At 55.3% G+C, this 24,568-nt stretch overlaps 1 protein-coding gene across 1 annotated transcript in view; it reads right to left on the reverse strand.

The window, feature by feature from the left end:
- Positions 1-618: 618 nt before the first annotated feature.
- Positions 619-24,568, reverse strand: part of AHRR (aryl hydrocarbon receptor repressor) — an 84,844-nt gene continuing 60,894 nt past the window's right edge. The window contains exons 5-11 of the mRNA XM_047094520.1: positions 22,886-22,975; positions 15,609-15,738; positions 14,001-14,116; positions 9,486-9,685; positions 5,667-5,728; positions 5,350-5,488; positions 619-4,478 (exon numbers count right to left, since the gene is read on the reverse strand). Of these exons, the coding sequence (XP_046950476.1) occupies positions 3,425-4,478; positions 5,350-5,488; positions 5,667-5,728; positions 9,486-9,685; positions 14,001-14,116; positions 15,609-15,738; positions 22,886-22,975 (1,791 nt within the window). The 3' untranslated portion in view covers positions 619-3,424. The remainder of the gene's footprint in view (positions 4,479-5,349; positions 5,489-5,666; positions 5,729-9,485; positions 9,686-14,000; positions 14,117-15,608; positions 15,739-22,885; positions 22,976-24,568) is intronic.

Below are 24,568 nucleotides of genomic sequence, written 5' to 3' on the forward strand. Positions count from 1 at the left end.
AAAAAAAACACAAAAACCAACTACCTACCATTCTGCCCCCAGGTGGACAAAACCAGTGTGCCCAGTGATGCCAAGTGTCGCAGCGACAAGAGGCCTGGTGGGGGCTGGTGGGGGCTTGTGGACTGATGTCCCTCAGACTTCATACTCGAGACCTGCTCTGCTGGGCCATGGGGACGGGACCAGTGCCCCGAACAAAGAGGCTGCACAGAGCTCCCCAGCCCCTTTCTCCACGTGAGTGCAGTGACTTTATGGCCCTTCACCAGGCCTGCAGCATCCTAATCACAAACCTGCACACGCACACACATGCACACACTCACGGGGGCCAGGTGTCTGCTCCCTCAGGACAGGTCAAGTCTGGGGGACCCAAAGGCACCTGGGAGGGTCCTCCACCCCTCAACGATGGGTAAGAGGGGGCTGGTGGGTGGAGGGAGGGAGCTCTGCTGAGGCCACAGCACGCGGGGCCAAGCGCTCACCTCCTGCCTGCATCTTTGGGCCCCAGCATTTTATTTTTGCCTTTTATCCAGCGGTAAAGGACTGTCTTAGAATGAAATGAATCAACACACCGAAGGAAATAGTTACTTCATCTGGAAAATCAAGTAGACATTTCTGTTTGTGGTAAACATGAACTAACGTGATTTATTTTATATCAGTATTGCATATTGAATACAAACCATACTATCAGGAATATATTTGAAAGCTGTTTCTAAAGGCACTGAGAAAACAGTATAAAAAGTTACATTATAATATTTCCATTTTAAAAAATTCAGCAAGTCAGTCTAGATATTAAAAACTTTTCTCCTCCAGTAGAAACTATAAAAATATACAATTTGTGTTCATCTCCTCCTGTCCATCCATTCTCATGTTACATTTGATTTTCCTATGTTTTCAGCTAATAAGCAAAAGCTACGAGACACAGAAAACCCTAACCCTGTAATTGGTACTGGTAATGACATTTAAAGAGGAAGTGACCACATCTGCACCTCCTACATGCCATCATCTTCCCACATGATGTTTCAGGAAGGGTGTGGCTGTGAAGTAACGAAAGTGCTGACTCAGGGTCGTTCTGCTGGTGTTGACCCAGGAGAGGAGGGGACCTGGGCCCAGAGCGTTCAAGGGCCCCGGGTGTATGAGGGGCATCTCAGGAGGGGACCTGGGCCCGTTGAGTTCAAGGCCCCGGGTGTAGGATGGGCATCTCCAGAACACAAGACCTGCAGAGCTAACTTCCAGGGGCCAGACTCTCTGTCAACAAAGCAGGACCTGTCCACCTGCGAACTGACCGCTTGTGGGGAGGGGGTGGCGTGGGTGCCACGGCCCTCGGGGACAGGCGTGACTTGCTTCAGGGCGGCGTCTCGCCTGAGGCTCTCACCTGCCGCTCCTCTTTGGTTATGCTGGGGCCTGGCTACAATGTGCAAGCATGCCATGATGTCTCTGAATTCCACCTTTTCAGTCCTGTGTTTTCTGAGGTACCTGCTACATGTGTGTCTACTGCATCCTGACATGGGGGAGCCCTAGTGCATCGCAGGGCATGGCCCCAGGCAGCCAGCCTGGGCCTGGGGTGTGGCCTCTCCATTGATGAAGTGAGAGGGTCAGTGACCTCACAGATGGGGACCCCAGACAGGTGCACAGTCACATCTGACAGAGGGCCAGGACCTGGGCTCTGGGTTTGACTAGGAAAGAAGGAAGAAGATTCTGCAACTCCACCCCAGGTCTCAGGGAGTAAGTCTCCAGACGCCCAGAGAGCACAGGCGTTTGTGCCCTGCAGCAGAACCGGGTGAGGAGGGTCTGGGGCCAGCCAGAGGTCCCCAGGTGTCCCTGGGTGGTTGTGCCACCATCGTAATGGTCAGGGGAGACTCTGGCAGCAGAAGTGAAGACAGCACAGCACCAGCGTCACCATTTGCAAGGCCTCAGTGGGTGAGGAGAGGCTGCTGGGCTGGCCTTGTGTGTCCCAGAGGGCCACGCGTTGACCACTCCACACCCTGGGCTCCAGTGGGTGGCCTCCCGTGTCAGCCCCAGGAAGAAGCCCTCAGCTCCCAGCATCCCGCATGGGGGACCCTCCACAAAGCTGGCAACAGGCACGCCGGTGCCCCAGGGTGTGTCTAAGGGTCCTGCCAGCTAAACCCCGAGTTCTAACAAGGCTTCAGCATTAGCCCAGCTGAACATTGATACCCCAAAGCCCTAGGTGATGGAGAAGAAGGCCTCCCACTGAAGGGTAGAACGTACCGATGGCGGAGCGGCAAGTCCCTGCCTGGAGGCTCCCGCCACCTCCTGAGGCTCCCAGATGGGGGTGACTTGGGGGTGACTTTAGGAACAGATGCCCTTGTCCCTGAGGAGCAGGTGTGTGTCCACCACGGTACAAGCGGGCTCGGTGGAGACCTTCATACCCTGATGGCACACCCCTCGCTGATGGCACCGGCGGGGCGCGGAGGGGGCCCATCTCTGGTGGTGACCGTGGGGGAGCGGAGGGGGCCCATCTCTGGTGGTGACCGTGGGGTGCCTGGGACTCCACTTTCTGATTCACAACGTTGTGTCTGGGGATCCTACAGTTGGGATGTGTGGGTGTACAGTTCTAGAAAACAATTTCTGTCTTGTCTCTAATGATTCTTCCTGAGGTGGTGGTTGGAATCCCCATTTGAAAACCTGTATACAGCCAGCAACACAGCCTCCATGGACAACTTGACTTTTTTTTACCTCTTTTCTCTACGTTTCGTCCTTCTCTCTGCTTCCAAACCCAGACTCTGTAAACTCGAAATTACACAATGTACTGGAGACAGATTAGCATAAACCATCTTCAGAGGCCCATTAAAAATCCCAGAGACTTCCAGAAGGAACAGGATATCATCCTGTCAATTTCCACTCTGGGTGTGGCCTCAACCTCCACCGTGAGGTCGAGGAGCACGTGCTGCGTGTAGTAGTGAGGGCAGGACCTGGTGCAGACAGGCTCTTTTGCCTGGAACCTTCCAGATTCCTTCCGTGAATGGGGGCATGGTCACCTGTGGCTCAAAAGATTATATCCCTAATTTGTACCCAGGGTGTGGCTGCTCTCTTCAGTCCACTCCGTGGAGGCGTTGACCCGCCTCCACGGCGCAGGCGGAGCTGGGAGGTGAGCATGGGGATCGCGGGAGACCACACCGCGTGACTGGCCAGGTGCCCACTGCGTCCTGGAGAGAGGGGTGTGCCCTGCCAGGCTGACACGTCTCACTCTGGCCACTTTCTGGAAAATTGTGAGCAGACTTAACACCACTTGGCATTGAAGGACTTGCGTGACATTTTACAAAGTACGCAATATGCTATTGCACACGCTGCCCACACCTAAGGAGGCCTGGACTCGTGCAGCTTTGCAGAACGGCTCCGACCCCCCACCTGCCATCGCAGCTGAGGGTAAGTCTGGGCGTGCGGAAGAGGCTAGCTCTTAGAAACACCCGCCCTACGGCAGGAAGGCACACTCGGGGGCTTTGGGGGGCATCAGTGTCGGCAAGGCACTTCTGGGGAACATGCCGGGCACCCCACCCTGGCTGTGGCTTGCCCATGGGGGTGAGTCCAGGGGCTCGCGCTTGACAACGGGTGTGGTGCCGGGAGCTCTGCAGTCACGGCCCAGCGTAGGGGGCTGGTGACCGTGTGCACGGAGGTGGCGGGGAGGATCTGGCTCGGGAAGGCCATGCACATGCTGCAGGCAGGCACAGTGTGCGGGGCGGGAGGGCGCCGGCTCCTCGCCGGGTCTGAGTGGAGCCCTGCCGCTCAGGTGAGCCCCCAGCATGCTGCGCCCCAGGTGCGGAGCATACAGGTGGGGTCTGGAGTCTGACTCTGTCTTCAGGTGTATCCTGGTAGGGAAAGTGACCAGCTGTCTCTTGGCCACACCACCGGCTCCCGGCCACACCTGGCCTGGGGACACGAGGTAGCCGTCTGCCGCGTCCTCAGACCCAGAGTCGTTCTCCAGCTTGACGGGCACATCAAGTGACAGCACGGGGTTGCACGGGGCTCCCGCGGGCACCGGCCCCCCTCGAAACTTGGCGTCCTCGGTGGAATAGCCCCCCGCTGCGAGACGCTGCCCTCCGGGCGGAGGGAGCCCATTGTCCAGGCTCCCCTGGGGAAAGGGGCAGCTGGGCAGAGGGGGCCCCTTGCAGCCGTCCTGCAAGGCTCTGCTCGTGCGGCTGGCATAGGCACTGGGAGAGTGGCTTCCTGGGTGACAGCCGGGTGAATTCCGGAAAGCAGTAACCCCACTGCTATGGGCAGTGCCCTGAACACCGGGGCAGGACACGCAGGAGCCACGGGACACGGTGTGTGTGGAGAACGGGTCACTCTTACTGGGTCCCAGCTTCACGTTGGTGCCACCATCTGGACCATGTTTCCCTGTCATCCAGTTCAGGTGCCTCACGGGTCCGGGCGCCTCAAAGCAGCAACTATACGCAGGTCTTTCCCTCCGCCCCCTGGCTCCGGGAGTGCTGCCAGGCACCCCCCCGTGCTCCTCTCCTCCCCTGTCCCTGCAGAGAGGAGAGGACCCATCAGAGCAGGAATGAGGATCATCGCACCGACTCGGGTGGGGTCTCCAAGGGAAGGCACCGAATTGGCATGATACTGGCTGAACGTGCGAGGGCTGCAGTGTGCTGGGGCCCAGCCACACCCCTGCTTTCGGCCCACCCAGCAGCCCTATGACCCTGGCACCGGCATCCTCCCGTAATGAGCCTCCCCTGGCCTCTTGGATGACCTGGGGTGCCGGGCAGGAGCAGGGAGGGCGTGTGCCACTCACCCCGCCCTAGGGAGGCACCTCGATGAGGCGTACGCCTTGTGTCAAGGGTCAGACACACCCAGCCCAGACGCAGAGGGCCCCGTCGAACTGTAAGGCGGACAGATGCCCTCTCTCCAGCGGCTTCTGTGAGCCAGACCCTGCTGCTGGCACGCAGGCCTCCACCTCACCACGCCTTGCGGTGTCAGGGCTGGCACCTGCCAGGGACAGGGGAGACGGTGCCCCAGAGGAGCAGGTGGAGCCCTGCAGCCACACAGCCAGGCCAGTCCTCCAAGAGGAGACCCCCTGGTCGGGGTGGGGGCTGGGGCGGGCGCCCACGGGAGGAGGGAGTGAAGAGGGTTTCTGAGTGAAGGGGAGGGCAGAGGACAGGGTGGTCACCCACGGTCCCGGCTTCAGGTTGAGGGTGAGTGCGCAGGTCGTGACAGCCCCGGCTGAAGCACCTGCTGTCCCCTGCCACACCTCAGACGTGTGAGGACAGCTCCCAGGCGTGTCCCCTGTGCGCCGCACTCCCTCACGGCGAGGCTCGCCTGTCACGAACAAAGCCACCAGACCAGCAGACGGCGGCTCTTTGCTCCCTTCACGCACAGCTGGGCCACAGCACCACTTACCCGGCGGCCCCCTCGGGGTCAGAAACGAGGTCCGGGCTGCTCCTGAGGCAGGGACATGGGGCTCTGGCTGGAACCCGGGCCCAGCAGCCTGCATCCGCTTGTGCCTTGAGCGCTGAGATGTTTTCTCCAATGCCCCTCCCTGTCAGGGTTTAGACGGGGGAACGGCAGTCACCACGAGTGGCTCAGCACAGACACCCACACCGTCCGGGGCGTCTCCCGGGAATGCACCCCAGCAGCAGGAGGCAGCGAGAGCCCCCGAGGGGCACAGACACATTTCACCCGTTTAAAACAGCAACACGGTGCGTTCGTGAAAGTACCTGCCAGGCAGTGGGGTTTTCCATGCGATGCTGGGTCACACAGACTCGAGGCGGCTTTTGCTCTGCGAAGAACAGATAATAGCAACATACGTGGAGAGGGCGTTTTTGCTGCCGGAAGGAACTAACACCGTGCCCGGTGCTGCTGTCACGCCTGGGAGGGGGCGCAGTCATAACTCACACTTTCCGGCTCTTTCTAGACTGTGAAGTCTCTCCGTGGCTACAGATTCCAATTCACATCACTCATCAAGCCAATAAAGGGCTAAAGAAATTGCTTCAGAAAATAGACTTACACATAAAATGCGCTTTTGTTTTTCTCCGCAGGACCAGAATGAAAATACAGTCAATTTTTGTGATTTCCACTAATTGCGTTCCATTAACTCACCACGCACGCTCAGTGACTATGGAACCGTCTTTCCTAGGGCAGTGAGCACACACTCACTCACACAAATCACAGAGCTCCTCGTCTTAGATTCTAAGCAAACTCAGCCTCATAGACACTATTTCATTATTTTCAAAAGAACAAAACAAGCCTCAGAAGTGTAAAGTGACTTCCTCGAGGCCACCTCTGTAGCAGATGTCAGCCTTGGACTCAAGTCCAGGCCAATGGGCCTCAGAACCACAGATCCCTATCCTATATGCTGGTCCCTCTCCATCCTCTGGCCATAGCTGTAAGGACCAGAGACAGGGCAGCAGAGGGAGGGAGCAGAGATGAGGAACCAGAAATAGGGGAGCAGAGACAGGGCAGCAGAGAGGGGGGAGCAGAGATGAGGGAACCAGAAATGGGGGAGCAGACACCGGGGAGCACAGAGGGGGGAGCAGAGATGGGGGAGCAGAGATGAGGGAGCAGAGACAGGGGAAACAGAGACAGGGGAGCAGAGACGGGGGAACAGAGATGAGGGAGCAGAGACAGAGGAAACAAAGACAGGGGGGCAGAGACTGGGGAGCAGAGACAGGGGAGCAGAGACGGGGGAACAAGAGACAGGGGAGCAGAGATGAGGGAACCAGAGACAGGGGAGCAGAGACAGGGGAGCAGAGATGAGGGAACCAGAGACGGGTGGGGGGGAACCAGAGACAGGGGAGCAGAGATGGGGGGCGGGGAACCAGGGACAGAGGAGCAGAGACCGGGGAGCAGAGATGGGGGAGCAGAAACCGGGGAGCAGAGACGGAGGAGCAGAGACCGGGAGCAGAGACGAGGAACCAGAGACAGGGGAGCAGTGACAGGGACTACATTGTCATCCTCATCTGCAAAAGAGCATCTGGTGACAAATTCTTTGGCACACTGCATGTTCACAAATGAGTGCTAAATCCCTTGAATAGGACTTTGGAGGACAAATACTTTAGTGAGTTCGTGAATTGATGCCAGCTGCGGGAGCGCTGGGTGACTTGTGAGCCACAGGCCCCGCCCCCCCCCCCCCCCCCCCCGTTCCCCGCCGCAGGGGCTCTGGCCTAATCAGCCTGCACTTTCCGGCGCGGGCGCCAGGGGGCAGTAGGAGTCCTCCTTGCATGCCCCCAGGAGCGAAAAGCCAAGGGAGGGTAAGATTTCCGTCTACTTGGTTTCAGGGCTGGAAAAATGGGAAAGAGGAAGCTCAGTGTGGGTTTCAATTATGACAAGCCAAAAAAACCCACAGAAAAAACAAAAAAAGGTTAAAAACAGAAAGCTCTGGGACGGTAAATGAAGGTGGGAGTATTTCAGAGTGAGGGGCTGGCAGGGGAGGGGAGGGACAGGGAGAAAGCAGGTGTGGAGACCGGTGGCCTCTGCTTGCGGTCGTCTCAGGCGGCACCCTCTGGGGTTTGGCACCTTGGAGAGTCAGCTTGCTTCCTCCCTCGCCTGCTTTTAGTCTTCTCCCTTGGGTAGGGCATGTTTAGGACACGGTGCATCTTTCAGAGGGCATATATGTTTATTTTTAAACGTTCCAGTAATTGCCGTCTCAGCATGCTGGCATGGCCACTGCTCAGGGTGGCTCTGTTCCTGGAAGCCACCCCTGGCCCTGCACCTGAGACCAGCAGCAGGGAGGTGGGGGCTCGTGACCTGCAGACCAAGGCAGACCATGCCACATGGGCAGAAGGGAGAGCCTTCTGAGCCCCCCTCCCCGGAATGGGGGCCCTCCTTCCACTGCAGCTGCTATCAGATTTTCTCACCATCTAAAGGTCAACTGGAATTAGTCAAAGGTTATTTGTGGACACTGAAGAGGGACGGACCCTCACAACCACAAGAGGGAGAGTCACAAAGAGAAGACCCCTGGGCACTACCTGCCATCCTGGCGCTGCGTGGGCAGGCAAGCAGGAATCCCCTAGACGGGCCACAGAGCCCTGGGACTCTTCTGGAGGGGACCCGGTTGTGGGGGAGACGCTTGGCCAAAGACTCTTCTTCCGGACGTCAGCAGACGTGTAAGTAGGACCACAGGACTCAGGGCTAAGAAGGGGATCCTGGTGGAGGCAGTGTTCCCACCGGTGATGTGGCTTCCAGGACAGAGGCACACACACCGCACCCAAAGTGACCCACGGAGGGAGGCAAGCAAACGTGTCAGATGCTGCTGTCACAGAACTAAACCTCATCGGCCATCACAGACCTGAGAGCTGAGGGGTTTGGACCAGCCCCCTTCTGCACTCAGGCCCATCCCCATCAGGCAGTGGTTTAAGGGACCGATACCTTCCCTGGGGAGGCACCAGGACCTAGGAAGCCAGACACTCTTGGGCAAGGGAGGGGAGAAGACGTAGGCTGTGCACCTACCTCCTAAAAGGGCCCAACGGGGTTAAGGGGCAGGATCTGAGGCTGAGGCTCTCCCTGTTGGCGGGAGACAGGAGGGGGGACAGGGGCTTCCTGGAGGAGGAGATGAGGTCTGGCCAGTACGCACAGCGCACAGCGTCACAGGCAGGATGCAAAACACACAGTGACAGCATGCTGGCGAGGAGGGTGCTGAGCAAGCCTCCCTCCTGGGGTGAGTGCCCTGTGGCCCTGGCAGAGGGGTCTTTGCAGCTGGAAAGCTATACTACTTTGATGTAACTCAACATGAGAGCCCAGCCCTCCTCCAAGCGATTGGGTCTAAGCCCTGGTGGGTCTTAGTCGATGCAGCCCTGCAGCGGGGAGCTGCTGGCTAGGCTGAGCCCCACTCTAGGGACAGCCACTGAGGGATAAAGAAGTGGGTTGGGGACTCAGAGGTCTGACATATTGCATCTGTAGCAGGTACAGTCAGATCTCAGACACCCTGCCTCCCCACCCCTCTCCCTTGGTCTTACTCATACTGTGTGGAAAACACAATTCACAGATGCACATTTTGAATCACTCTCAGGACACTGACCCACAAAACACAGGCCTAGTCTGTTCCACAAAGTTTAGGTGTGAATCGCCTAGAAAACTCGATGTGGAGTGTTTTCTAGCACTGAAAAGCCGAGAAAACTCGGCTGGGCAGAAGCGGCAGCCGTGTCCCCACTGCCTGGGCACCGGTGCCTCCTGCATCGGTCCCTGCACTAAGCCCTGTGCGTGGACGGAGGGACCGCACAGAGGAAAGAAGGCTGTGGCCCCCCACCTCCCACCCCATGATGACCAGCGCTCAGGGCACCTGCTTCGAGGCCGTAACTGGGGGATCAGGGACACAGTGGTGCAGGCGCTATGTGGTACCACCACTCGCAAATATTAGTGTGAAAGCACTTCCTCTGCACATTCTTTCCTACATAACGTACTAGCTTTAAAACCACCAAACTTCTCAAGTTGTTGCTCGCTGGAAATGAAGAAAGAATAGAAGATTCTAAGTGCCAAGGCTCTTGTTTTAACCGCCAGCAGCAGTGAGCGTGGCTGTGTTTTAAGGGACTTTCACTCACTTCGTGTCCACTGAGCCTGAGACGTCCACCCTGTGCTTCACTCTCAGAAACGCACTCTTCATTTTCATCTCCGCCACGGAAGGAAGGAGGACGGGCACCACGATGCAGAACAGTGACAGCCGAGGGGGCAGGACTGTCCCTGATGGAGTCTTCCTCTTCTGTCCAAACAGGAATTTTAGTTTTCCTTGAAACTGCATTGTCTGGTGTGTTAAAGACAGAAACGGAGGTGTGGTCACAGAGCACATTAGCAACACCATCAGAGAATGCAGAACTTACATTCTCAGGAATAGAAATGTGGAGAAAAATCTTATCCTGAGCCACTTAGGAGACACAAACCAACAGTTCTTCCACACTTGGCCTCCTGGGGATGTGGACTATCCCCAGGCCTCCAGGACAAGTCACAGTTTCTCTGGAGTCTCCATAATCTCCTTTAACCGAAAAGCATGTTCTCGTGTGCACATTTATGTGTATGTGGGGGTGTGGGTGTGGGAGCCGAGCCTCACACTCTGGGCGCTCGTGTGCATCAGAGTGAGATGCCACTGGCCCATCGCAGAGCCGCCAGCCACCCCTGGCAGATTTGCTGGAGGAGGTAGTCTCTGAGGGCTGTTCCAGATTTGACTCTCCATTTCAGAATTGTCATTCCTTCACTCATGATGATAAAGCTTGGGGACAAGTTCATTTTATCCAGAGTATATGACGTGAGTTAAACAGCCAACAAGTAATTTAGGAGTTTGTGATAAAAGAAAATAAAAGATCCTTCTACAGTGGAAAAGCTAATCTAAATTACTAAGTGACTTCAGGGCATTCCTGATGGAATGACCCCACAGGGCACGTGGGTGGCTCAGTCCATTGGTTGAGTGTCCAACTGTTGATTTAGGCTCAGGTCATGATCTCAGTTTGTGAGATCGAGCCCTGGGTCAGGCTCTGTGTAGAGTGTGGAGCCTGTTTGGGATTCTCTCTCTTTCCTTCTACCTCTGTCCCTCCCCTGATCATTCTCTCCCTCTTTCAAAGTAAATAAACATTAAAACAACCCCACAATGTGTCCTTTTCTCCCCTGTCCTTCCACCCTCTCCTCATCCCTCCCCTCATCCACCCCCTCATCCATCCATCCATCATCCACCATCCATCCATCTACCGTCCATTCATCCATCATCCATCCACCATCCATTCATCCATCATCCATCCACCATCCATTCATCCATCCATCCACCATCCATCCATCCACCATCCATCCATCCATCCATCCATCCACCATCCATCCATCCACCATCCATCCATCCATCCACCATTCATCCATCCATCCACCATCCATCTGTCCACCATCCATCCATCCATCCATCCACCATCCATCCCTCCATCCCTCCATCCCTCCATCCATCCACCATCCATCCATCTACCATCAATTCATCCATCCATCCATCCATCTGCCATCCACTCATCCATCCACCATCCATTCATCCATCCGTCCATCATCCACCATCCATTCATCCATCCATCCACCCCTCTATCCCTCCATCAATCCATTTTCACCATCCATCCCCCCATCTTCCCATCTTCCATCCATCTATGGATTCACTAAATGAACAAACATTTGCAAAGCACCCACTGCTTGCTAGTCATGTGCTTGGTGTGGAGGATTCAAGGCAGTTGTGTTCAACATCCAGCCCACCAGAGGGAAAAAAAAAAGCCCTGATTTGTTATGTTTGCCAATTTCTTTGGTAGAAATATTCCCATCACGGCTGATTTCAAGCTACCAACTAAATATCAACTAGACCTCCAAATTTCTGATGTTGTAACACTGGGTTCTCACGGGCAGCCTTAGCCAGCGGAAACAGAGTGGCTTCCAGAGAGTCACAAGGGAGTGCCGGGAAGAGCCCTAAGTCATGCCCGCTCCCCTGTTCTCAGTGCATTCCTTGTAAATGCCTGAGGCGTTTCCAGTGTGTGCAGAAATGAGTTTCACAAATTAATATAATGGAACTTTTTTTCAGATAAGTGTCTTTGGGTTGTTTCCTCTATTCAGTGCATCGTTTTACAGTTTCATTTTAACCTATATTTTATTTTATTAAAAAAATTTTTTTGATGTTTATTTATTTTTGAAGGAGAGAGAGACAGACCATGAAGGAGGAGGGGCAGAGAGAGAGGGAGACACAGAATCTGAAGCAGGCTGAGCTGTCAGCACAGAGCCTGATGCAGGGCTTTAACCCATAAACCACGAGATCATGACCTAAGCCGAAGTCAAAGGCTTAACTGACTGAGCCACCCAGGCGCCCTCTTTTTTAATCTATATTTTAATTTATGCATGATTGTCTAGTAAAATACCTCCAGTGTTATGTCATCTGGAAATAAGAATTTCCAAGTTACCAGGAATTGGTTATCCAATTTTAAAAAGTGAACATTCCTTATCAGCCAATAGATAGAACAAAATATTATCAAAATAAAAGACTTCATGCTCAACCAATCACCTAAATAAAAGATAAGCAATTATGTGTACGCCTGGTAGCAGCAGACTTGGGACCATGTTGCAAATAAAAAGCTGCTTCTCTTGTGAAGGTCCCGGTGGGGTGAAAAGGCCTGCAGAAATGTGAAGTCGTGTGGGATGCATCTGCCGTAGGGCTGGGCCTGTCCTGGGTCCTCAGAGCTGGTTCCAGAAACATTCCCACTGTCACCCACCAGCAACCTTCTTCACTATCCCCTTGGATCAGGGAAATAAGCCCAGGGAGCGTGAAGCCGCCATCGCAGTAGCGGACGACTGAGGCCAAAATATTGCCACAAATGACACATGGCCACTGGGAGGCAGCCTGGATGGAGTGATTCCCTCAGCTGTCATCCCTCTGGGTAAATGCACAACCACCTGGCAGGTTGGGTTCCCAGAATGGGTGATGTGGGACCCTGGGAGGGCAGCATCTTGGGTGAGGCCTCCAACCTGGAGAGGGGTCAGCCAGGCGAGGCTCCCGGAGAAGCACATGTGAAGGCAGAGGGGGTCCTGAGTCTTGGGGAGAGTCCCCAAGACCACCCCAAGTTCAACTCACTCTCGCTGGTCAGGGCGGAGCAGAAAGTTGGGGAGGCTGGGCAAGAAGAGCTTCAGGAAGGACATTATTGGGGTGCTGACATCTGGGAAGGGGCCTGGGTGTGCAAGGGAGGGACGTTTTTATTTCCTCTGCTCTTCTGAAATGATTAAATCTGTGTCATGTACGAGCAATGTTTTTATTTAAAAAAAAAATTGTTAATGCATAAAGACCAGCCAAGAGGAGAGGGTTAATGGAAAATACTGTCTCCCCCGCTGAGCCCAGCCTGTGGTGGGGCTATGCAGTCAGTGGGTCTCTGATCTCAGGAGTCTGCTCCTCAGCCCGGCACCCACAGACCACTCAGATGCAGAACCGCTAGGGCGTGCATCTGCCGGGGGCCCCTCAGAAAGCAGCGAGGAACCTCGGGCGCTCGCGGTCTGCACGGTGGTGCACACGGCCGGTGTGAACACAATGGAGAGGAGCCCACGCGAGGTGGGACAAGCCAGCAGGCAGGACACCCAAGAGCTGCTGTTGACCGCTGACGGCCGGTGTGGGCTCCCGCTGGTCTGTGGGTGCCTCTCCAGGGCTCCCCCTTTTCAGAGCCATTTGGAACCCAATCCGGAGGAACGCCCACTGTCCTGTGCTCGCCTTGCCTCCAACACAGGCTGAGCCCCTCTGGAAACCCCCAGCCCAGCCCTGCGGAGCACTGGAGGCGCATCTCTCCTGGGGACCACGGCCCAGGGGGGGGAGATAGAACCCCAGGGGCCCACAGTCCGAGGGTGGAGGCTGGGGAGGAGGGCACGCCGTCATGCGGGTGCGGGCAGCTCCGCACACATCCGAGGGCCCTGCCCAGGGCGCTGATGGCCGAAGGACACGGGAGTGGGGGGAGCTGGAGGGGGAGGGGGTCCTGGGGTCAGAGGTCATGGTGTTGAGCTGCTGCGGAGGGTGGGGACGCTGGGACTGCTGGGAGCGCGAACCCCGGGAGGCTGCGTAGAGCCGGCTGGGAGGTGCAGCAGCGGGGGCGGGGGAGACGCTCTGTGGAGCACAGCTGCGGGGGTGCGGGGTGGGCAGAGGTCTGGGTGGGCGAGGGTCCGCTGTGCCAGCCCCAAGGAGGACGTCCGCGGCCGCCCTCTCAGCCCTTGGCCGAGGAGCCCGAAGAGCAACGGAAACGGACACCCCAAGCCCCTACTTGAAAGAGAAGAGGCGAAAACGGCAAGCCCGGGCCGAAGTGGGGGGTCGCGCCAGGCTGCGGGGTGTGCTTGACGACACGCTGCTAAGGGGGTTTCAGGGAAGGCGCGACCAAGCCAGTAAAGCCCAGAGCGGAGTCTGGAGGCTTCCTCCCGGCCGCCGCCGGTCCCGCCCCGGTCCTCGTGCGCCGCTCGCCACCCCCCTCCCCCGGGGTCCGCATGCACCCCCCGCCGCCCCCACCCCCGGACCCGCGTGCCCGCCCGCCCCCTCCGCTTCCTCCACCCCGCACGTGCGCCGCGGGGCGCCAGGGGGCGCGACTCACCAGGAAGCCCGAGGTGCTGTCCAGCAGGCAGCGCACGCGGCACACGAAGCAGCGCGTCAGGAAGGCCGAGAAGTCCGCCTCCTGCGCCCGGAGCAGCCGCCCCAGCACCGCGTCCTCTGCGCGGGCACCGGTGCGGGGGTGAGGGGTGGGGGGAGGAGGAGAGAGACCGAGAGGCCGTGAACACAGACTGACAGCACCGCCGTGTGCACACGCGCTCCCCCCTGCACGCGCGCACACGCACACACGCGCACACACACGCCTGCCCACCTTGCCGTGTGCGCGCACACACCCTGCTTCACACTCACAGCTCAGCTTACACACCCGCAGCCTGCCTCCTACACCCACACCCCGGCTCACACATCTCGCCACACATACACTCACACACACACACACACACACACACACACACACACACCTGCCCGCCACGCGTCCCCACACGCCCACCCGTCCACACAAATGCCCACCTCTACACACACCGCCCCACCCCCCACCCCCTTGCAAGCACACGCAGGTGCACGGGTGCTCCCCTGAGCACCACTGGCATCCCGCTGTCTCCCCACCCTCGTCCTCACAGACACAGCCACTCTGACCGAGCTGGCCTTCCTGGTCCTTTGTCCCTAGAAACATCCCTTCAGTACGACTGCAGGGGTGACTGGGGGTCAGCTGTCGCGGGTCAGCTGTCGTGTGTTTTGAGCTTTATAAAATGATACTGTGTTGGCACCTGGGGTTTTTGTTTTCACTCAACTTTGTGGGGTAAATCTTGCTGTTGCCTGAGGTTGTGGTGGAAGCTTCTCTTGAGTCGTTTACAACTTCTGGGGGCGTGTGTGGAAGAGCGGCGACCCCCGTGGACGCCACCCCTTCCCCTGGCCTCCTGTCTGCTCCACGACCTCTAGGGGAGCTGGCCTGGTCGTGATGGGTCAGGGGCCACGGTCAGGAGGAAACACTTGCCCACAAGGGGCAGTGTCTCTGAACAGGATTTTTTACAGGTAAATCTGACTTGGGCCTAGGATTTCCAGAGGGGAGCTTGCCAGGTGACAGACAAGCACTGCCTCATTTCCTCAGGTGTGGAGGATGCGGGAGGGGTGGCCCTGGAGAGGGGAGGAGGGTTCGGGATGGGGGGCTGGTCAGGGGATGATGATGCAGGGGGGGCCTGCAGAGGGGAGGAGAGTGCAGGAGGGGGGGCTGGAGAGGGGAGGAGGGTGCAGGAAGGGGGACTGGAGAGGGGAGGAGGGTGCGGGGTGGCCTGGAGGGGAGAGGAGGGTGCGGGAGGGGGCCTGGAGAGGAGAGGAGGGTGCCGGAGGGGGGGCTGGAGAGGGGAGGAGGGTGCTGGGTGGCCTGGAGAGGGGAGGAGGGTGCGGGAGGGGGAGCTGGAGAGGGGAGGAGGGTGTGGGAGGGGGTGCGGAGAGAGGATGAGGGTGCTGGGTGGCCTGGAGAGGGGAGGAGGGTGTGGGAGGGGGGCTGGAGAGGGGAGGAGGATTCGGAGTGGGGGGGGTCTCCCAAGGAAGGCGAAGCAGGACGAGAACGGATGGTGGTCAGTTCTCCGGAGGCGCCCACGCCTTTCCAGGAACGGCCCCAAGTCTCAGGCTCACTGGGGACCCGAAGACCCACCTGTGTCTGAGTGCAGGGGCTGCCCAAACACCGCCTGGGGAGGGTCCATGGCCCAGTGCAGCTGCCGGCAGAAGTCCTGGCGGTCGTCCACGTGGATATAGTCATAGATGTTCTGGTGCATCACGTCCGTCTGCAATATTGCAACAACGGTTCCAACCTGCTTTATTCCAGTGATTAGTCATTGAAGAGCTGTCTCAGCCACAGCTGTGAAGAGAAGTCTCACAGGAAAGGCAGGCCTTTGGCTGGAGGACACTTCCTCCCTGGGAGGACATAGGTGTCCAGCCTGGAATGCCAGGCCCCCCACCCGCCCGCAGCCCCCCACTCATTCACCAGGCAGTGCCCTTGAGGGCAGAGCAGGAGGCTCAGAGATCAAACACCTGGGCCCAGGGTAGCCACTCTTCTCCAGGACAGGAGAACTCATCAAGCTGTGTGTCTATCATGGGGACACTTTGTGTCCTATCACAAAAGTTTATTAGGAAAGTGTCCTTAAGAAGTGAGGTGGGAACCGCCAGGTGAGACCAGAGCCGTAAGGTGAGACAGGAGCTGCCAGGTGAACTGGGAGCCATCAGAGCGCACGGGAGCCCGGCCGGGCCTCCTGGCCAGGGACTTCCTTCATCCTGGCTCCTCTGTGCCTGGCCGCTGCTCCCATCCATGGTACCACGAGGACCTGCAGGTCCCTAGCCCTCTTTCTGCTCCTCTGTCCTCCCACCTACCTGAGCCCTGAACACAGAGGCTAGCCCTCAAAGGCACCGGGTCCACACTTGGAAGCTGCATTTCAGGGCACAGCGGCCACAACTGTGGGCTACGAAGACGGGCTTCCCAGGAACGTGACTATTTTGACCGTTAGCAGACGTATTCAGAGTGTGTTGATAAATGATGAAGGCCATGCACATCTCCCCGCGACCTTCCCTTAACCTTCCCTCACTCATTATCCGCACGGAGAGCCTGGCCCAACAACACCTGAATAACCTGGCAGGTGCCCTTGGCCTCTTTGGGAAGAGCCATTTCTAAGTTTGCGTCATTTCTCAACAGGATCATTACGAAAACTAGATGGAGGGAAAGTCCCTGAAGAATCAAGTCCAGAAACGAGGCTGCTTTTTCAGAAAGTAACCAGTATACTCACCCAGACGGATGAGACCCGCTGTCTGTTCAAGGGGCCCTACTCTTGCCCATAGCTGCATGGCTAAGGCTCACTGGATCCCTACGGGTCAAACACCCTCAGGAAAGCAGAAAAGGAACACGACCGTAACTCGAAGGCTGCACTACAATTACCTGCGCACTCCTTCGTCCAAAGAGATGTCTTCAGACAAACAAGTGCTCACAGGCCAGAGTGCTTGCTGTCCCTGGTCATGGTTGGCCACGTCAGAGGCTCTGGGTGTGAACGTCAGGCCAACAGGCAGAGACCAACTCCTGGTGGAGGCGAGGGCACCAGGCTTTCCCTCCAGCTCAAGACCTGATGGCTTCCACTCACCTGCCAGCTCCCACCTCATCTGGTGGCCCTGTGATCGCGCGTGCCCTTCCCATAGGATGCCTTCCTAATAAAGTGTGATTCAGCATAACACTTGGCTGAAAAGTGCCCACATCATATGCATACAGTGGATGCGTGAGTTCCCAGATCAGGAAACAGGACACAACAGCTTCCCAGAGCCCCTTCCCTCCACCCCCTCCCCCGGGGCGGTCATGGCACAGACTGCCCACACCGTAGGCCGGTTATGTTCGTAAACGGAATGCTGTTCTTAGTGTCCGTCCTCTGTGGTTGCACATCACAGTTGTAACGTTCTCCCACGCCGCGTGTGTGGCGCCAGTTTCTCGCGTCCGTGGGGTGAGTGTCTCCACCTGATTCCACACGCCGCTGCTGTGTCTGAGCGAGTCACGCCCAGGGGTGGGGTTCCTGGGTCAGGGGTGGCAGAGGGCCAGCATTAGCGGATGGCACCAAGCGCCCTTCCAGAGTGAGGGCGCAGATCCACACGCCACTGTGGCGGTGCGTGCCAGCGCAGTCGCTTGACATTGCGGCCGACGCGAGGCGTCCCCAGCCCTCTTCATCCGAGCCGCTGTGGCGGCTGCCACGGTTCCGCACCGTGGTGTTCACCGGTGCGTCGTGAGCCGATGAAATTGTGCATCTTCTCACGTTTTTGGTCTTGAGGTGTGCGTGTGAACACATGTACGCGTGTCATGTGGGAGTGTGCGTGTCGCCTGTTTGTGTCCTTCTCTCAAATTTCCATTGAGCTGTCTTGCTGATTTGTGGCTTCCTCATCTGCTCTGGACATGGGTCCTCTACTGTGAGGGCTGTGATGGCAGAGCCACTACTCCCTGGCCTGCCTTTCTGCTCTCTTAGTGGACCTCACACGGCCAGTTCATCTGTCTGTCTCCTCATGGGTGGGGTCTTGCCCTCATCATCCTCACCCATCTCCTAACTGGGTCCTGAAGCTTCTAGAAACTTCTGCCATTTATTTATTGTGCATGCTATGAGGTAAGAGCTAGGATCAAGCTCTCTTTAAGTTTTTTAAAATGCATTTATTCGAGAGAGAAAGAGCAAGCACAAGCAGAGGAGGGGCAGAGAGAGAGAGAGAGAGAGAGAGAGAGAGAGAGAGAGAACCCCAACCAGTCTCCATGCTGACAGCACAGAGCCCAATGTGGGGCTCAAATTCATGAACCGTGAGATCATGACCTGAGCCAAAATCAAGAGTCAAATGCTTAACTGTCTGGACCCCCCAAACGCCCCCAGGATTCATTTCTTTCCTGTGTAAATCCAGTTTACCCAGCTCTGTTTGTTGGCAAGATGGCTATTTCCCCACCACGGGACAGCGCCCCCTTCATTGTAAATCCCACACCCGTGCACGCGTGCCTGCTGTGAGCTTCCGGTTCTGTCTTGGGGTCTGTTCATCTAGCAACTGGGTCCTACAGGAAGTCTTGTGTCCGGTGTGTAAGTCCCAGCAATCACTACTCCTGCCCCCTGGCCCTGGAGACTCCCAACTTTCTGCATTCCCAAAAGCTGTCTATCTCTACCTAGAAGAGCTGCTTAGTTTTCATGATAATGTCATTACCTCTGTAACGTGATCTGACATCTTTATAATGATAATTGGAGTCCTCTGATTCACCGATATGGCACATCGTTCTGTTTATCTGGTTCTTTAATTTCTGTAAATAATGTTTTATATTTTCTGTGTGAGGGACTAAATACCACTTCGTTGACTCATTGCTGCAAATTCTGTATTCTTCCTCCTGCTGCAAATGGATGGCAGCTTCCCCTCTACGGTCTGATGAATGGAAAAGACTGCTGACCTCCGAGCACTGGGCAGTCGTAGTTCCCATGGGAAGTTTGTAACAGGCACTGTCTTTCGGTCATTCTCTCGCGAGCTTTGGTGGGTGACCCCACGCTTTGTAGAATCCCAGAAGGTTGCGTCCTTGGACGCCCTGTTCATGTCTCCCCACACCTGAGTTAATTAATGGAAGGATGTGTGGGATTAACATGAAAGAGGGGCTCTGTGGCTTAACCAAAACGAGAGAGACCAATGGCGAGGGCACGATAAAACCGGAAGAGACGTTTCCGACTCAGGCAAATTGAAAGACATAGCCGATGTGGACACTTTCTAGGTTGGGCAACAAGGGTATAATAACTACTGTGACATATCTGACTGGTCTTAGTCTCCCTTAACCTCCCGGAGTCTGCTCCCTACAAAGCGGGGTCAGTGACAAGTGGTGGAGAGATCAGTAGAATAAGTATTCAAATAATGTATAAACAGGGACGCCTGGGTGGCTCAGTCCGTTAAGCGTCTGACTCTTGATTTTGGCTCAGGTCACGATCTCGTGGTTCTTGAGTTCAAGCCCCACATCGGGCTCTACACTGACAGTGCAGAGCCTGCCTGGGATTCTCTCTCTGCCCCGCTGCCCCCCCCCCGCCCCCGCACATGCATGCATGTGCTTCTGTACATGCGCGCGCTCTCTCTCTCTCTCTCTCTCAAAAAAAAAAATGTGGAAAAACAGACACAGCTTTGGTCAACTAAAGCCAGCCTTATTTTAGCTCTAAACTACCGTTTCTGGAGTTAAGAATAAAGTCATGACCAGTTTTTACAGCCCCATCCCCGCAGCCCTCATCCTTTTGTGCAAATTGCACACGCACCTGTTACCTAGCCTGTGGGATTCCCAACTGCGCCCATGCCCTTGCCCTGGTTCAAACGGGGACAGCTCTCCCCCAGCTGCCAGCCTGGGGGAGAATGGACCCCTTCTTGAATCAATAAGTGTCAACGGCAACTAAAACATGCATCTAAAACCTAGCTGTTCATCAAAATGACTGCTGAACCTGAAGATACTGAAATAATTGGTTCCTGACTTCTGTTAAGTATTTTGCACAAGGAGCTCACGACAGCACAAAACTGTTCTGATATTTTCTCAACATGTTTTACATAAATAGAGGCAATGCCTGATTTAATGGCATTTGGAAACAATTTTTTATAATAGAAGGCAAAATTTTATTTTACATCCAGCACTTGCAGAATAACCAAGCTCCAAAAAACAGACTCCAGTGAGCACATTCAGACCTGGGACCAAAGCCTCGCCTCAGGACACTTGCACATCACCAAAGCCACCTCCCGGATTATGGCTAAAGGTAGGCAGTTCTGGGTGTGTCTGGAGAATTTGCAGGGCAACTCAGCAGACAGTGATAGGGACCGAAGTTGAGTTCTGAGCATGGAAAAGGCAGCCCAGACCACGTTTTTCTAGAATCAGACCCCGCACACGCAATCGAGGAGACAAAGAGAGTTTGCCATTTGGGGGCTGGAATCACGTCGTGTCCGCAGCCTGGTGCTGGCCATCTGTGGGTCCCTGAGCTCCAAGCTGCACAAGGGGGCCCCGAGGCCAGAGAGCTGTGCGAGCACAGCAACCTTGAGAGCACACGTGGGAGGGCTAAAGAGGGGAGGAAGGGCCTCAGCTGGCCATCCAGGTGCTCATGTGTCTGGGGCGGGTGATGCATTCCCCCCACTTCACATCGCCCAACACCTGCCCCGCGTGTCTTCAGGAGGTGGAGGTGCACACAAGGACACAGTGGTGGAGCCCAGTTGTCACCCGCTGCCAGGAGCAGCCAGCGGGAGAAGAGCCACGGGCCACCTCCCTGAGGCGTGGCTGGTGGTGGGGACGCCTCCCCCCTGCCGAGTGTCACCAGGTGCCAATGCCCCGTGCCCTGCACATGGAAGAAGAAAAGGAGGCTCAGAGAGAGCGGAGCCAAGGCTTGCCCCGTGGTGTGCAGGGAAGCCCCGGAAGCACCTCCTGGAGATCACACCCACGGCATTTTGTCCACTTGCCACGCGGTGGCCCTGTGTGTGGGGTCCTTGCCGGAGCCACACCTCCACGTGCTGCAGGGGCCAGTCCAGGCCACAGGGTCGGCTGTCACCAGCGGCTGCCCTGTGGAAGAGCGGGTGTGTGCACGTTGTCTGTCCAAAGATTGTCCCGGGGCCAGCGGCAGGGAGAGGCCTGGTCAGTGGCAGCCATCGGTCCCAGGGTCAGGTGGCAGGAAAGCAAATGTAGAGGCGTGTGTAAGACGAGACACTTCTCGGAGTCATCTGTGCAGTGACGGACACTTCAGTTTTGGGAATGATTCAAAGTGACAGTCTTCATGGAAATTACATCAAATGCTCCGAGCAGCCTCAGGGGCCTCAGGCAGACTTGAATTTTCATGTGTCAGGGACCCCCATTCTCAGATCTTGGCTTCCACCGCCCTTTGCTTCTGGGCATCCCCTTGCTTTTCCGCCCGTCCTGTGGGATCTTTGTTTCTAATTCCATGTACTGCCTCTCAGCTCCTTTCATCACTTGGCTCTGATCCCGGATCCTGCACACATTTCCCCTCCGCTGGCGAAGGTGCTCTGGGCACTGCAGGAGGGAGGTTGCGTCCTTTGAGACCACACCCAGGCCAGGTCCGCCTGCAGGTAGCCTCCCCCAGAGTCTGGCCAGCATCCCAGTGGGCATTTCCTGCTGGCTAGCCCTGGCCTGGGGCACCTCGGTGACCTCTCCACCACCCAGGAGCCATGGCCTCACCCTCACCCATGAGGGGGTCTCCATAATGTGCTCCTTGCTGGGGTGCCCAGCCTCCTGTGGGCCCTGTGGCCCCTCCGCTCGCTGTGTCTCTGTCTACGGCTGTACCCCCTTAGGATCCTGTGTTAATGATTCTTTATACGAAACTCACATTAATTCTTTATATTAAGCCAGTCAGATCACTTCACAGTTTCTGTCTCCAGGTAGGACCCTGACAGACAGATACACTGTATACCTCACTTTTCAAAGTTCTATTTTGTTCTTTCTCCAATCTGCCTGTTTGTATATTGCATGGAGTGTGTTTATAATTTTGCACGAAGAAGCCCTCTTCAGAGGGGACATCTTTTTGGGGACGGCTGTGGCCCTGCAGCTAAGGTCATGTTTCTGCTTCCTGGTGCCCCACGTTCTCATCTGTCCACCACTGGCTCTGACCTGGGGCTCTGAGCTACACAAGAGTGTAAATTTCGGGGCGCCTGGGTGGCTCCATTGGTTGAGCGTCTGGCTTTGCCCCAGGTCATGATGTCACGGTTTGTGAGTTCTAGCCCCGCGTCGGGCTCTGTGCTGACAGCTCACAGCCTGGAGCCAGCTTCGGATTCTGCCCCTCCCCTGCTCATGCTCTGTTGTCTGTCTGTCTGTCTCTCTCTCTCAAATATAAATAAGCATTAAATTTTTTTTTTTTAAGTATGAATTTCGATTTGGACTTGAAGCTCAAACTTTGGATTTCTCACGAGCGACCTCCTTTCCTTCCCAGAGGCCAGGACCTGAAGTTTCCTTTTCCCTCCCTGGGCCGTGGGTGGGTTTTTTTTTTTTTTTTTTTTTTTTTATTGTACCTTTTCTTTTCTTGGAGGAGGATCCAGCGTTTGGTGGGTCTCAACCCCAGAGCCTTGCCCCAATGTCTGGAATCATTCAGCCTGGGCAGGCCTGCGGCAACAGACCAAATGAATTACCTGGACATCAATAAGGGCATTTCCAGAACACGTTATTTCCCGAATGTGCCCCATCTCTGGGGTTTCAGACAGTGATGCTGTGGCAAGGTCGCGGCCAGCAGAGGTCAGTGCCCAATACAGCTGTGACACCCTGGACACCTCTCTTGTGACCTTGAGCCCTAGACCAAGCTGGGATGTGGAAATCCTTACCTGATAAAACCTGCATGATAAGAAAAGCCTGGTTTTACAGGTGTGTGAGGCTGGAAGACAGTAAGCGTGTGCAAACCGTGGGACCCGCCACGCCGCAGGCTGAAGAGCTGTGTTTACCTGGTGGAAGCCCAGATAGTCCACGATCGTTGCTGACGCGTAAAATATCATGCCTTCCGCACTCACGACCAGGGCAAAGCCATCGAGAGACTAGAAGAAACAAGAATTTGAGTTGGCTCCTGCCCACATTCTCAGAACCTTCACAATGAGAAAGCGCAAGCATTGTCTCTGCTGCATTTTCGACCATTTCTCCTGTTCCGTAGTCTGTATTTATAACCTCCAGAAACACCCACTGTTGATTTATTTATTTGTTTATTTATGGCCGTTTTGCAATAGGTCCCAAGTGTGCAGATGACAGGGGCACTTCATCATGGTTGATAAGCCTCAACACTGTGTTCTTCTTTTTCTAATGATTATAAAACTCATCTTGTACAAAATACAAATATCATCATGGAGAGATGAGGCTCCCAGCAGTACCTGAAACAAAACAGGAGCCTCACTTCACTATATGGACTGTCCCTGTTCACGCACTTTCTTCCAGACTATGTTCTGGTTTTCCTAAGAGTTTTTATCATGAATAAATATCGAACTCCATCAAGTGCTATTTCTACATCTACTGAAACAGTAACATAACATTTCTTTAGTCTATTGATGTGGAGAATTTCATGATAGGTCCCTGATGATGAATCATTCTTGCATATTACAGGATAAGCCTTAGCGTCACTTCTAATATGCTCTTGGAAGTAACTCACTTTGCTGTGGAGACGCTCATCCGTATTTAAGGAAAAGCTGGCCCACGAGCGTCCCTCCTGATTTTGGTGTCAGGATCACTAGATACGAGTCAGGCCCCTCTCCCTCTTTTCTATTTCCTGGACCTACTTATTGAAGGCAAGGATAACGTGCACCTTGAAAGTTTGGTTTCACTTCCAAGAGCATTCAGCTTGGGGATGATGGGAGACAGCAAGTGAAAAGGGGAGGGTTTTAGCACCATGTCGGTTTATGTAATGGTTGTTAGTGTATCCAGGTTTTTAATTTTTTCTTTATCAATTAGAGCATCTTAAAATATTTTCCTCTTCATTTTAAATTTGTTAGTGTCTGCTATTCACAATATTTTTATGATTATTAAATCAGTTATATCCATAATTACTTGGTGTGCGTGCATGTGTGTAGAAAAGTGCGGCATGTGGCTACGCTGTGCCTGACTTCAAATCTTTATTCAAAAAGCAAGCTTTGTAGCTCCGCCCTGCAGTGATTTCCCAGAATCACCAGTAGTGAAGATGCACAAGAGAACACAGCCACCGATTTACATGATCGATGAGCATTTCATCCATCCTCTATCTATCTATCTATCTATCTATCTTCTTCCTGTTCACCATCATCATCATTACGATAAAGAAAATGATAGCTGGGGGCACCTGGGTGGCTCAGTCGGTGAAGCGTCCGACTGGCTCAGGTCATGATCTCATGGTTCCTGAGTTCGAGCCCTGCATCAGGCTCTGTGCTGACAGCTCAGAGCCTGGAGCCTGCTTCGGATTCTGTGTCTCCCTCTCTCTCTGCCCCTCCCCGGCTCGCACTCTGTCTCTGTCTCTCTCTCAAAAGGAAATAAACATTAAAAAAATTTAAAAAAAGAAAATGATAGCTCACACGGTGCACGTGAGTATTGGGTACCCTACATGGAATGTCTCATTCAATTCTACATCACCTCCATGCAGCAGGAGGTTGCAACTCTACTCGGCCAGTGCA

Source organism: Lynx rufus, unplaced genomic scaffold, assembly GCF_022079265.1.
Source record: "Lynx rufus isolate CCGP_SWC_20201006 ecotype Redwood Valley unplaced genomic scaffold, mLynRuf1.p SCAF_1, whole genome shotgun sequence".
NCBI classification, from domain to species: Eukaryota; Metazoa; Chordata; class Mammalia; order Carnivora; family Felidae; genus Lynx; species Lynx rufus.